Source organism: Saimiri boliviensis, chromosome 6, assembly GCF_048565385.1.
Source record: "Saimiri boliviensis isolate mSaiBol1 chromosome 6, mSaiBol1.pri, whole genome shotgun sequence".
NCBI lineage: Eukaryota > Metazoa > Chordata > Mammalia > Primates > Cebidae > Saimiri > Saimiri boliviensis.
This window is the reverse complement of record NC_133454.1, coordinates 127,667,671-127,682,128: the sequence shown is the minus strand read 5'-3', so window position 1 is coordinate 127,682,128 and position 14,458 is coordinate 127,667,671. Positions and strand designations below refer to the sequence as shown.

General features: G+C 56.6%; 1 protein-coding gene across 2 annotated transcripts in view; it reads right to left on the bottom strand.

Moving 5' to 3' along the window:
• Nucleotides 1-14,458, bottom strand: part of LRP5 (LDL receptor related protein 5) — a 135,465-nt gene that overhangs the window by 14,653 nt on the left and 106,354 nt on the right. For both annotated transcript variants that reach the window (XM_039471336.2, XM_010351921.3), the window contains exons 14-18: nt 11,091-11,299; nt 9,231-9,421; nt 8,385-8,594; nt 4,935-5,060; nt 814-1,050 (exon numbers count right to left, since the gene is read on the bottom strand). In XM_039471336.2, the coding sequence (XP_039327270.1) occupies nt 814-1,050; nt 4,935-5,060; nt 8,385-8,594; nt 9,231-9,421; nt 11,091-11,299 (973 nt within the window). The remainder of the gene's footprint in view (nt 1-813; nt 1,051-4,934; nt 5,061-8,384; nt 8,595-9,230; nt 9,422-11,090; nt 11,300-14,458) is intronic.

The following is a 14,458-nucleotide window of genomic DNA, read 5'->3' as shown; positions in this document are numbered from 1 at the left end:
TCATTCCTACTTCCTATCTGAACTCAGCTCCCTTCCTGCCTGAATCAGGAGTTCGAGACCAGCCTGGCCGACATGGTGAATCCCCGTCTCTACTAAAAACACAAAAATCAACCGGGCATGGTGGTGCGTGCCTGTAATCCCACGACTCGGGAGGCTGAGGCAGGACAATCACTTGAACCCCAGAGGAAGAGTTTGTAGTGAGCCGAGATTGCACCAGGGCACTCTAGCTTGGGTGACAGAGCAAGACTCTGTCTTAAAAAAAAAAAAAAAGGAAAACTCAAGAGGGGGCCCTGAAAAGATGTGTCTCATTATCAAGATCTAAAGGGAGATCCTGCTGGTCAGTGAGGGCCCAGGATGCCTGAGCAAATCTCTTTGTAACTCCTGATTCTACAGCTGATAGAAACCACTCGGGCTTAAGCACGACCCCACAGACTGCTCAGTAGAGACAGCCCTGTGTTCAGGAGGGATTTACTGCGGTGTGAGCCGGGGGCATCTGCAGCCCACCACCTGCCCTGCCCCAGGGGTCCAGGTCTCCAGCATAACCACCACCAAACGTGCCTCAGGTTTCTGTGAAACTCCTGAGCTAACGCAGGAAGCTGAGACAGACCCTCACGGTCGGCCTTGGAGCCATACTGCCCGGTGGGACAGGATGGGTGGGGCTGCAGAGCTTTCCTTGTTGGGCCTAAAAGACAGACTTGGTGAACTCCCTCTAAGCCAAGGTTTTTCAGATTCCCACCTCCTCTGAGGCTGGAGGTAGCCCCAGGCTCCTTATCCCAGAGGGCAGGGCCGGGGTCTTGGCGGGGAGATCCTCACCGTCACAGTCGGCCTCGTCCGAGCGGTCCTGACAGTCGGCCTCGCCATCGCAGCGCAGCCGCAGGTCCACGCACTGGCCCCGGGCGCACGGGAACTGGGCGGCGGAGCACACGGGGCAGCCCTCCTCGTCACTCTGGTCGTCGCACTCGGGAAAGCCGTCGCAGCGCCAGGCCCCGGGGATGCAGTCGATCTCGCCGGTGGCACACGCAAACTGGTCAGGGGAGCAGGTGGGCGGCTCTGGGGAAGGGACAGAGGAGAGCATCACACGCAGCCCCACCCAGCAAAACCCAGGCAGCAGCGTGTCCGGGCTCCCAGGCGGAAGTGGAGACGGACTGGAACCGGCTCCGCATTCCTGCTGTGCGGGCGCTGCACCCACGCATCCTCCACTGATGCGGCTCCTGGGCGCCGCCCCGCCTCCAGCCCCAGCCCAGAAGAAAGGGGGGGAGAAAACACATTTACTGCAAGAAGACGCGCATCCGTCTGTTTTTCAACGCAGAAGGGAAAGGGGGCTGACTGGCGATGGGTAGCAGGCGCCGCACCGAATACAGCAGCAACGCCCGGGCGGGAAGTGTGGCCCTGACTGGAGCAAGCAGCCCTTCACCACCCAACACACACCTGCTCAGCCACACCCGAGTGCCCACTGCGCCCTCCTCGGAACCAGAGCGGGAGAAGGCAGGCAGGGGGTTGGCAGCAACACCTGCGGTGGGTATGGGGCTGCCAGAGAAGCAGGGTCATGCCTCTGTGGTGGCCAGTGTGTCCACAACAAGGCGGGAGCCAGCGGAGGAGCGGTCAGCACATCCCAGGCGCCTGCAGAAGATGGGACAAAGCGCAGGCAGGAGGGCCGAGGACACCCCGGGAGAGGGCAGTGAGGCGGAGGAGGGGGAGGCTGTCCAGTGGAGGATCATCAGAGGGTGGGAGGCCATCCTGCCCCTCGGGGCTCCAGGTCCTCAGTGCGGGCTGGGCACACAGCAGTGCTCAGGGAACAGCAGAGTCCCAGGGGCTGGGGACACAACACAGACAGACGCCGACGCGGGGCACTGGCACCGAGGGGTCAGAGGAGCCCTCGGCTTCGAGGCAGCCCCCATTTCCTGGGACTCCTCCCTCCCACTTTGTGCAGAAAATCACAGAAAACAGAGGCTGGCCTCAGGAGTCGGGTGCTGGGGAATCAGTCCAGGCCTCTCTGAAAGCTGAGCAAAGCCCCCGCGCCAAGCTGAAATCCGATCAAGGAAAAAGCACCGGTTTCAAGCTGTCATGCTGCATCCAAGCCTTTGAATGTTTGGAATCCCCGGGCCTGCCCCGTTACTGCTGGGCTTACCCGGGTGACAGGGACTGTGGCACAGGGGAGGGGGCCTGATCAAAGACGAGAGAAATAAAAGGAAGCTGCTGTTCCTGCTGCGCTTGGCCACGGTCGGCCCACGCAGTGAGAGGAGCCAATGACAGATGTCTGCAAGCGGTGCCTGGCCCCGGGGGAGACAGGGAGCTGGTGGCTGGAGGGTGAGGGCAGGGCAGGCCTGAGATGGAGCGCAAGCCTCCCTCAGCAGCTGTGGAACTGAGCAGCCCCTCGGCCTCCCAAAGCCTCCAACCTCTTCTCCCAATCAGAAGCAGCCTCTGTGCGCTGCAAGCTCCTGAGAGTTGTAACTGGGACACTGGGGCCAGGGCCGGGGGTGCGCCCAGCTCAGGGAAGGGCTGAGCGGCAGGGGTGGTGCCATTGCTGAGGCGACTCTGGCTGCCCCTTGTCCAGCCTGGCTCCTGCCACTATCAAAAGGTCCATGTCTGAGACCTCAGTGAGCCCTGTCCTTCTGTGATCTCCCCGAAGTGGCCACCAGAGAATAACAAGCATCTGTGCAGTAAATATACATCTCTTGAGCCATGAGGAAGGGGCCTCAAGTCCCCAAGCTGGGAGGCTCCATCTCAAAATGAGGCCAGCCCTGTGCCACAGTCCCTGTCACCCGGGTGAGCCCAGCAGTTACAGGGCAGGCCTGGGGGTTCCAAACATCCAAAGGCTTGGATGCAGTGTGACAGCTCGATGCTTTTTCCTTGATCAGATTTCAGCCTGGCAGGAGCTTTGCTCAGCTTTCAGTAAGGCCTGGGCTGATTTCCCAGCATCCCCCTCCTGAGGCCAATTTCTGTTTTCTGTGATTTTTCTGCATGAAGCAGGAGGGAGAAGCCGTAGGAAATGGGGGCTTCCTTGAAGCCAAGGGCTCCTCTGGCCTCTCTGTGCCAGTGGCCTGCATCTGTGTCCGTGTGTCCCCAGCCCCCTGGGACTCTGCTGTACCCTGAGAGCTGCTGCATGCCCAGCCTGCACGGAGGACGTGGAGCCCAGGCTAGGGGCAGTGGACAGACGGGCATGGCCTCTGGCATGGAGGCCCAAGGCTGTGGTGGGTGCACTGTTCTGACAGCCCCATCTCTCAGCCACGGCAGCTCGGGCATCCGTGGGAGGCGCACCGACACCCTTGGGTTGCAGATCCACCTCAGCTTTTGGGCTGGAACTTGGAGCAAAGCTGCCAGGAAGCTCTGGAGGGGACAGTCACAAAAGATCCCCTCTGCTCATGGCCAAACTCGAGGTGTGAGGCAGCACCCCAAGCTCCTGGGCCATGGCCAGTCTCTCCAGGAGCAAGACAAGCTGCTAAAAAGAACCAGCACTCTGGGTGTGGTGGCTCACGCCTGCAGTCCCAGCACTTTGGGAGGCCAAAGCAGGTGCATCACCCTAGGTCAGGAGTTCAAGACCAGCCTGGCCAACATGGTGAAACCTGTCTCTACTAAAAGTTACAAAAATTTAGCTGGGCACTGTAGTCCCAGCTACTTGGGAGGCTGAGGCAGGAGAATCGCTTGAACCCAGAAGGTGGAGCTGCAGTGAGCCAAGATTGTGCCATTGCACTCCAGCTTGGGCAACAAAGCGAGACTCCATCTCGAGAAAAGAGAAAGAAAAAAGAAAGAAAAACAACCAGCACTTACATGCAGTGCCTGCCCGTGCTGCTGTCTGCTGTGTGTAGGATGAAGCGGAGCCTCTAGGAGCTCCCACAGGAGAAGGGGAGCTGAGCAGAGCACAGAGCCGGCAGGATCCAAGGCCTCCTGGAAGCAGGGGGGCATCGGACAGAAAGCCCTGGACAGGCAGGTTTCACGGTGGTGATGATACAGACGGTCCCTTTATTACCACTGCCACACCCACGACACAGCAGCTGGCGTTCCTGTGCATCAGGTGTCAGAGTCCAGGTGGAGTGCCCTGTTACTTAATGCCCATGATAGCCTGCTAGGTACGTACTCTCAATTTCACAGAGTAGAGGCTGAGAGACGGCCAGGCGCCAGCCAGGGTCATTCAACTGGGAAGGGGCAGAGCCAGGATCGGAACCCTGGCCTCTTTGGCCCTAAAGCCCACGTTCTTTGCTCTCCCCCCACCACCGCCTCGAAGCCCTGGGGCAGAAGAGAATCCACGGTAGAAGGAGGGAAAAAGAACTACTAGGAGAAATCAACAAATCCACTATTAGAGTTGGAGACTTCACATTCCTGTCAATAACTGACAGCTCAAGCAGGCGGTCAGGAAGGAAGGATACAGACAACCTGATGAGCACTATCAATCAACTGGATCCAACTGATATTTCTAGAACACTCCACCCAAAAACGGCAGAATCCACATTCTTTTCAAGAGTACACGGAACATTCGCCAAGAGAGACCACATGATGCTGGGTGATAAAATACACCTAACACATTTAAAAGCAGAGAAATCATATAAAATAATCTCTGAGACTACAGTGGAATTAAATTGGAAATCTGTAGCAGAGAGACAGCTGGAAAAGCCCCAACTCTTTAGAAAGTAAGCAACACTTCAAAATAACGCATGAGACAAAGATGTCATCTCAGGAGAAGAGTAAAAATATTCAAACTACCTGAAAATGAAAATATAACAACATTTGTGAGATGCAGGAAACACAGTACTTAGAGGAAAATTCATAGCACTGACTGCACATACTGAAAAAGAAAGGAGGGCAAAGGAAGAGACAATCAGCTTTGGAAACTGGATGCCACAGACTGTGATTTAAAAAGGTGCCAGGCAGCAACGTAGCAGGCAGAGAATCAGATACTTGTCCATCATCCCAAAAGAGAGCACCCAGGTCACACCTACCTCCACAGGTCAGCAGGTTCTGCAGGAGCACGAGGTGGACTGGGCATGAGCACCGTGGTGTCCCATCACCCTTGGCAATACAGATGTGGGAGCAGCCACCATTGTCACGGGCACATGGGTGGGCTGCTGCAAGGACAAAATAAGACAAAGGGGGGTCAGGCTCTGCCTCCCACATCAGAACCACAGCCTTGAGGGTAGGTGCCAGATGAGAACTCATGAGAACTGGCCCTCCTGCAGGTCCAGCCTCCCTGGGGAATCCTCCTCCTCATTCCTCTTGGCAGCCTACAGTCTTCCTACTGACATGGACATTAACACACAAGCGGAGGCTGGAAACGGTTACAGAGCTTGCCCGTCATCACAGGCCAACCTGTCTGCACTGTGGACCAGTCCCCACTGTGTCCATGACCATCACTCTCAACTGCCTGCTTGTCTCTCCTCCTCTTTATTTACTTACTTTGAGACAGCCTCTCACTCTGCAGCCCAGGCTGGGGGGCAGTGGTGCCATCATGGCTCACTATAGCCTTGATCTCCTGAGCTCGAACAATCCTCTTGCTTCAGTGTCCTGAGGAGCTGGGACTGCAGGCACATACCACCATGCCTGGCTTTTTTTTTTTTTTTTTTTTTTACTTTTTGTAGAAACAGGGTCTCAACACATTGCCTAGGCTGCTCTCGAACTCTGGGCTCACGCGATCCTCCCACTTCAGCCCCCTAAAGTGCTGGGAATACAGGCGTGGATCACCGCACCTGGCCCTCCTCCCTTCTTTCATTGTGTGAGGGGTTGGATGGTGCCCTCCAGAAAGATACACCCACGTCTTAAGGCCTGGAATCTATGAGCATAGCCTTGTTTTGGAAAAAGGGTCTTTGCAGGTTAAGGATCTCAAGATGAGGTCATCTTGGATGATTTGGGTGGGCCCTAAAGCCAACGACAAGTGTCCCTATAAGAGGCAACACAGACACAAAGACGAGGTAAAGATGCAGCGGCAAAGGAGATGGCCACAGGAAGATGGGCAGAGGCAGGGGGTGGGCATCCACAAGCGTGGAACGCCTGCACCCACAACACTGAAAGGGCCAACACACAGATCCTTCCTGCAGCCTCCAGAGAGCTTCTGGTCTCCAGCATGGTGGGAGAATCCATTTCTGTTGCTTTAAGCTGTCAACTTTGTGGTCATTTGTTACAGCAGCCATAGGACACTAATATACATGAGAATTAAAATAGCAGATGGTGCCAGGCGCAGTGGCTCACACCTGTAATCCTAGCACTTTGGGAGGCCAAGGGGTGGATCACCAGAGGTAAGGAGTTTGACACCAGCCTGAGCAACGTGGCGAAACCCTGTCTTTACTAAAAATACAAAAAAATTAGCTGGACATGGTGGCGCGCACCTGTAATCCCAGCTACTTGGTAGGCTGAGGCAGGAGAATCGCTTGAACCCAGGAGGCAGAGGTTGCAGTGAGCCAAGATCGAGCCATTGCACTCCAGCCTGCGTGACAAAAGCGAAACTCCATCTCAAAGAAAATAAAATAAATAAAATTAATACCAAATGGATCAAGTCCCTGGGAACGGGTGTTATTCTATCCAGTTAACCAACTGTGTCCAACATCCTGACAACGGGAAGAGGAGGAGGCAGTTTGGAGGGACAGCTGACCACGCCCAGGTGCAAGAAATGACAGAAGACACTCTGCTCCCCATCCCACCCAGAAAAAGATCACAGTGACCCTCCTCAGTCTCAAGAATTCGGTGTTTGGTTTTTCTGAGACAGGGTCACTTTGTCACCACTATGCCTGGCCCTTTTTTTTGCTTTTTGTTTTTGAGATGGAGTCTCACTCTGCCACCAAGGCTGGAGTGCAGTGGCACAAACTTGGTTCACTATAACCTCCACCTCCTGGGTTCAAGTAATTCTCCCACCTCAGCCTCCCCAGGAGCTGGGACTATAGGCACGTGCCACCGTGCCCAGTTAATTTTTGAATTTTTAGTAGAGACGCGGTTTCACTGTGTTGGCCAGGCTGGTCTCGAACTCCCAACCTCAAGTGATCTGCCCATCTTGGCCTCCCAAAGTGCTGGAATTACAGGAATAAGCTACTGCACCCAGCCTGGTCCATTTTTGTTTTTTTTTTTTTTTTTTGTAGGTATGGGTTCTCACCATGTTGCCCAGGCTGGTCTCAAGTCATCCTCAGATGTCACCATGGAGGGGAGGAAGGAACTGTGGTCCCAGCTGTGGAGGCCCCTCCCTCAAGCCCTGGGGCAAAGCAAGGCAGTGGCAGGCAGAATCCTAAATGTATCTTGAACTCCTGGGCTCAAGCAATCCACCTGCCACGGCCTCCCAAAGTGCTGGGATTATAGGCGGGAGCTACTGGCCTGACAACACCCTGGACCGTCTCTCTGTTCTGTAGAGCAAAAGTCTCTGTTCTGTAGAGCAAAAAATAGGATTTAGGGAAAATCCTATTTTCCCACCCCAGTCCCCAGCACGGCATCATGACCTTATTGACAGAAGGGATTCTGCAGATGTGATTAAGGTTATTAATGAGCCGACTTGGAGTCTGTCAAAGGAGAGGGTAATCTAATCTAAAGGTGGCTGGGCCGAGTCACAGGGTCCTTTAGAAGCAGAGCAGCTTCCCCAGCTGGTGAGAGAGGAGCGAGGCAGAGACACTTGAGGTGCAGGAGGGACTGACGCAGGGAGCCTTCGCTGCTGAGGCAGAGGGGCCAGGGCTGAGGACCCGGGGTGGCCTCCGGGAGTTGAGAGTGGTCCCCGACCAACAGCTAGAAAGAAAATACAACCTCAGTCCCACAACCCCCACCCGCTGAGTGAGCAAGAAAGCCGATTTCTCCACCGAGCCTCCACTGAAGGCCCAGCCTTGCTGACATCTTGATTCTGGCTGCATGAGACCAAGCAGGGAACCCAGGTGAGCCACACTGTGCCTGGACTTTTGCTCTACAGAACAGAGAGACAATCCAGGGTGTTGTCAGGCCAGTAGCTCACACCTGTAATCCCAGCACTTTGGGAGGCCATGGCAGGCGGATTGCTTGAGCCCAGGAGTTCAAGATCAGCCTAGGCATCATTGGGAAACCCCATCTCTACCAAAAAAATTAGCTGGATGTGGTGGTTCGTACCTGTGGTCCCAGCTACCTGGGAGGCTGAGGCAGGAGGTTTGCTTAATTAAGGTCAAGGCTGCAGTAACTGTGTTTGAGCCACTGCACTCCAGCCTGAGCAGCAGAGCCAGATCCTGACTCAAAAAAAAAAAAAAAGAGTTGGTGTTGTCTTAAAGTGCTGTTTGTGGTAATTTGTTCCGAAGCAAAAGAAAACCTCAGAGGCCTCGGGGCATCCAGACGTCTCGCTAAGCCCTAGCGGGCAACGTTCGGCTTCTGACGGAGCCCACCACCCGGCTGAGGCCACAGGAGCTCTGGCACCGGCCTCCGGCCTCCTCCTGCCCACCCCGCTGCCAGCCCTCACGTACAGAACTCCTCCAGGCTGACTTCCTCCACCGCGTGGATGCCCGTGAGGTGGGTGACGCGGCCCTGGACGCGAGTCCGCTTGTCCCCGGTGGTCTTCTCCACGCGCTCGATCATCTGCTGCTGGCGGTCGATCCAGTAGAGGTGCTTGCCAAGCACGGTCAGGCCCAGAGGCTGCACGATGTTGGCGTCCTCCAGGGTCAGGCGGTTGGCCCCTGCAAGCGGACGAGGACCCCCTGAGCAGTGCGGCCCTCCAGCGCCCACCCCCCACTCGGCTTCGGAGGACAGGGGTTGACAGGGCTGCCGGGGGTCTGGGGGATTCCGTGCTCTGCACGGGGAGGGCTGCAACAAAGTCCCTGGAAGCAGCCGACCCAAGATAAGCCCTCAGAAAGCCCTGCAGCCACCTGGGCTGGCCTCGGAATGAAGCCCGTCGGTCCCAAAGGTGGGCCTCCATCACTGGCCCCTGCAAGCACGGCCGCTCCCCTCCCCAGCCTGCCCCATCGTTAACAGGAAGAGCCATGGGGACCAAGCCTCCTCTCTTAAGCACCGACTCTCATTTCTCTCCAGCCTCTTGGGGCCTAACCCGGCCCAGAGCAGAGCGGCTGCCTGCGCAGGTGCTGGGGCCGAGGCCAGAGTCCCGCTCCACCCGCTGCCGTGGGCCCGAAGCAGCTCGCTCACTCTCTGTGAGCTCACTGTCTCCCGCCTCTGCCACGTGGGGCTCACTCAGAACCCCAGCCCGGAGCTGTCAGCTCGAGCATGAAACAGGCTACACGCAAAGCCCCTGGTGCAGCGCAGGGCCCACGGCAGGCCCTGAACAATACGGCAGCTGCTGCCGTTACTGGGGTGCATACCTGAGAGATCGCAGCTCTCAATGCGCTTCAGGTCCGCGTCCGCCCAGAACAGCTTGCCCAGCGCATTGTCTACCACCAGGGCCACGGGGCGGATGAGGCCGGTGGTGAAGAGGACCTCCCGCTCAGTGCCGTCCAGGGCCGCGCGCTCAATCTTGGCTGCCCGGTCCTGCATGTTGGTGAAGTACAGGTACCTGCAGGCGGGTGGCGGGTGAAGGACGGGCGTGAGGATGGCGTCTCCTCAGCCGGCACAGAGCCCACGGCACCCAGCCGCGCTGTGGAAAGCTCCCGCCTCTCAGGGCTGCCCGAGGCTGACAGGTCACGTCCTGTACTGGTTGAACGATCTTCCCCAAATTCACGTCCACCCCAGAACCTCAGAATGTGAGCTTCTTTGGAAACAGGTTCTTTACAAATGTCACAAAGGATCAAGATACGACCACACAGGGTGAGCACGGGCCCCAAATCCAACTGCAGTGTCCTTAAAAGACAAAGAAGAAGCCGGGCACGGTGGGAGGCCGAGGCAGGCAAATCATGAGGTCAAGAGATCGAGACCATCCTGGCCAACATGGTGAAACCCTGTCTCTACTGAAAATACAAAAATTAGCTGGGTGTGGTGGCGGATGCCAGTAGTCCCAGCTACTTGGGAGGCCGAGGCAGGAGAATTGACTGAACCCAGGAGCAGAGGTTGCAGTGAGCCGAGATCGTGTCTCTGCACTTCAGCCTGGTGACAGAGCGAGACTCAGTCTCAAAAAAAAGACGCAGAAGCCACGCCATGTGCGATCAGAAGGAGAGGCTGGAGTGACATGACCACAAGTCAAGGGATGCCTGGAGCCACCGGAAGTCCAGAGATTCCCCCAGAGCCTTCAGAGGGGGCGGTACCCTGATGACACCTTGAGCTCGGGCCTCGGGAACTGTGAGGGAACAAATGTCCACTACTCTCAGCCACCCGACTGGTGGTAATTTCCCACAGCAGCCATGGGAGATGGATGCAGGTGCCCCGCAGCTGCTAAGGACCCAGAAGCCCTGGCCCTTGGGAGTCCAGCTCCGCTGGCTCCTGCACAGCCACCTTACAGACCCAGGGCTTCCGCCCACCGAGCCCCCTGTGAGCGGCAGGGGCTGCACTACTGTGGCCGTTGTCACCCCTACCAATGAGGAAACTGAGTCTCCAGGAGGTTATGCCACCCGCCCGAGGTCACATGGGCAGTAAGTGGCAGAGTCAGGACTTGAACTCTGGGCTCCCAGACCTTTGCTCGCTGAAGCTCCCGTCTTCATGCCAGCCCCTCAGCTATCTGAAGCAGGTCATTGTGCTCCTGTCCCCAAACCTTCCCATGCTCAGTTTGGAGCCTGAGGTTCATGTCACATGGGTTTCGGTCTCCCTCTTCCCCTGGCGATTCCCTCTGGAGACCTCCAGGTCCTGAGTGCCTTCACACCATCCAGAAGCTCTGACAACCCACAGGTGGGAGCGTCGGGGGCCTCTGGGAGGAAGCAGCCCAGGAGCTCCCCGTGGTGGAACACGAGCCAGTCAACAGGCAGCCCCAGCTGGGATACCATGAAAGGGATGTCTGCACAGGGTTCAAGTTTAACAGAGATGGTGCAAACCCTATCAATTCCCGTTGGCTAGCACTGCCTCGAAACCCCTCAGCAGAGCTACCCCTCCCTTCCAGCCCTTGGGGCTTTCTGCTTCCCTGGAGGGGCTGCGAACGAGTTTGTGTTTGCTCTTGGGATCCTGGAAAGCCACCCACTGGATTACTGGGGTGGAAAATCCTCCCAGCCTGGGAGAGGCTGACACTCCGCACAGAAGACGTGGTGGGCGTGCCTGGGTGGGGCGCAGCACCCCCGCCCACCCGCCTGTTGGCCTCCTACCCTCTCTCAGCGTTGACAATGATGGCCCTGGGCTTGTCTCGGTCTCCACGAAGCACCACCCCCATGGCTTCCCCGCTCAGCCTGTGGACATTGATGGTGTTGGTGGCCTCACACGTCCAGAACAGCGTCCGGCTGTAGATGTCGATGCTGAGGTCGTGGGGCTGCCTGTCTGGGTTTTGGGCTTGGCTCAGAGAGGTCAAAACAAAGGGCTGTAAGACAAAGAAACAGAAACAGACGCGTGAGCAGTGGCAGAGACCCCAGGCACTGGCGGAGGCCCCAGGCACTGGCAGAGGCCCCAGGTACTGGCAGAGGCCCCAGGTACTGGCAGAGACCCCAGGTACTGGCAGAGACTCCCAGGTACTGGCGGAGGCCCCCAGGCACTGGCAGAGATCCGTGGGCACTGGCGGAGACTACAGGCATTGGTGGAGACCCCCGAGCACTGGCAGAAACCCCCAGACACTGGCTGGAGACCCCCGAGCACTGGCAGAGACCCTCAGACACTGGCTGGAGACCCCCGAGCACTGGCAGAGACCCCCCCAGACACTGGCTGGAAACCCCTGGGCACTGGGAGACCCCCGGGCACTGGCTGGAGACCCCTGGCACTGGTAGAGACCCCTAGGCACTGGCGGAGACCCACAGGCACTGGCAGAGACTCCCAGGCACTGGTTGCAGGTCCCGGGCACTGGCAGAGACCCCCAGGCATTGGCTGAGGCCCCCTGGAACTGGTGGAGACCCCTGGGTACTGACTGGAGAGCTCTGGCAGGAGAGCAGAGGCCACAGTTCCTGAGTTTAACCTGAAAGTCAAATCCCAATACTGGTGTGGGGATTTGCCCACCCGAGTAAGCCCACCCGAGTATGCCAGAGCAATTGGGACAACGGCCTCTGGAAGAGCTCTTGCTGCCTCGGATTTCAGGTCTCATCAGTGAACCCACCAGGGGGACCCAGCTGTGTGTGCATCACTAGACTGGAGCTCCCAGGAAGGCCCCGCTGACAGCCAAGAAGGCACCCAGGACCACAGGGGCCTGCCCAAGACATCACTGTCTTCTTCTCCACTTTCTAGGACTCAAGCTAGACTTGGAATGTGGCCCTCACATCTTGTTTTCTCTGCAGAGCGCCAGGACAGCCGGTGTGCGGGCCACCCCTTACAACCCCTTCCCCAAGGGAAGAAGGCCAGGTATGGGGTAAAGGGCAGGTGAGGGTGGGGGGCAGGTGAGAGTGAAGGGCCAGGTGAAGGCGGGAGACAGGTGAGGGTGCAGGGTCAGGTGAGTTGAGGAGGTGAGGGTACAGGGCAGGTGAGGTCCAGAGGCTGGTACAGATGCAGGGTAGGGGAGGTGAGGTTAGGGGCCAGGTGAGGGTGGGTGGGGCAGGTGAGTATGGGGAATGACCCATAGCCCCTCTTGGGAAGGCAGGGCAGCCACATCTCTCGGTGGCTCTCAAGGACTCTCCCTCTCCACTGTCCACGGTCACCACTCAGGAGATCCTCCGAGTGCTGCCTGAGCCCAGGCCACCCTCCGCATCTCAGGGATGAGCCTGGCTCTTGGAGCCTGCGACACAGCATCCCTTCAAAGGGATCTTACTGAACTGATGTAGGAGGAGGGGACAGCCCAGAAGCCTACTGCCCCTCGGGATCTGGTCCCTTTGGGTTACCCTGAAAGACAGCTGCATCCAAGTTCCCGAGTGACGGCCTGAAGCACCTGGGCTGCCGCCACCCAGGCCTGAAGGAAAAGCTCCCCTCCCTCTCCTGTGAGTCATCATCTTAGGATGGGGCTCTGATACTAAGTCTTTTCAGACTTTCTTTATCTAGGTCTTTCAGCAGTTCATAAAACAGGGAGGCAGCAGAGGCTCACACTGCCATGGGGAAACTGAGGTGGGAGAATCACTTGAGCCCAGGATTTTGAGACAATTCTGGACAACACAGCAAAATCCCATCTGTATCAAAACAAAACAAAAAAAAAACAAAAACAAAAAAAAAAAACACTAGCTGGGTGTGGTGGTGCACACCTGTAGTCCCAGCTGCTCAGGAGGCTGAGGTGGGAGGATCGATTGAGCCTGGGAGGTTGAGGCTGCAGTGAGCTATGCTCATACTACCACATCCCTGCCTGGGTGACAGAGTAAGACCCTGTCTCAAAAATATGCAATTAAAACAAAGTCTCCAAGTAGATAAAAAGAGGCTTCTTCCCCAGGCCCAGCCTCTTAGACCCGGATGGAAAGGGCACCTCCCTCCCCTATCCCTCCAACCCCATACACACAGAGCAGCTTCTGGTCCAGCCTTGCTGAGCAGCTGCAAAGACATCATCACTTTCATCTGGACATGAAGGATCACGTGTCTTTGTAGATAACAACATCCACATCACCGCAGACCTGTGGACCCCAGGGGGCTGTGCGTCAACACCAACTGAACAAATTCTTTCCTAAAAGTCACAGAGCTCTCTAGCTGGGGACCCTGGCCTGCCACAGCCGCCAGGCTGGAAGACAAGCAAGGTTCCAGTTACCCTGGCCAAAATCAGGCTCACCGTGGAGGGCGGGTCTGTGGGAACCAGATGCAAAACCAGACCTTGGACGGCAGTCTGGAGAAAAACCATCCGAGCCACGTGTACTGTGTCACACAGTACATGACACCCTGGCCACGCTCCTCCCGGCACAAAAACAACACAGCAAACTTTACACAGCTGGCCAGTTTCATAAACCCTGAACTCCCATTTTACTGAAGTACAAATACTTGTGGTTCAGGCAAACTTTCTTACATGCAACACCACAAGCAACACACCTTTTCCTCACTAGTATGAAACCTTCACCATGGAAGGAAATGTCCATAGCAGCCTTATTCACAAAAACTAAAAGGCGGAAGCAACCTAGCACGGATGGGCAAATAAGAAGATGTGGTCCATCTATCCATAGACAGACATATCCTTTTTTTTTTTTTTTTTTTTTTTTTTTGAGGAGTTTCACTCTTAATGCTCAGGCCAGAGTGCAACGGTGTGATCTTGGCTCACTGCAATTTCTGCCTCCTGGGTTCAAGTGATTCTCCTGCCTCAGCCCCCTGAGTAGCTGGGATTACAGGCACCTGCCACCACGCCCAGCTAATTTTTGTATTATTAGTAGAAATGGGGTTTCACTGTGTTGGCCAGGCTGGTCTCGAACTCCTGATCTTGTGATCTGCCCGCCTTGGCCTCCCAAAGTGCTGGGATTACAAGCATGAGCCACCGCGCCCGGCCAAGATTTTTTTTGTTTGTTTGTTTTTGTTTTTGTTTTGAGACAGAGTCTCACTCTGTCACCCAGGCTGGAGTGCAGTGGTACAATCTTGGCTCACTGCAACCTCCGGCCTCCTGGGTTCAAGCAATTCTGCCTCAGCCTCCCAAGTAACTGAG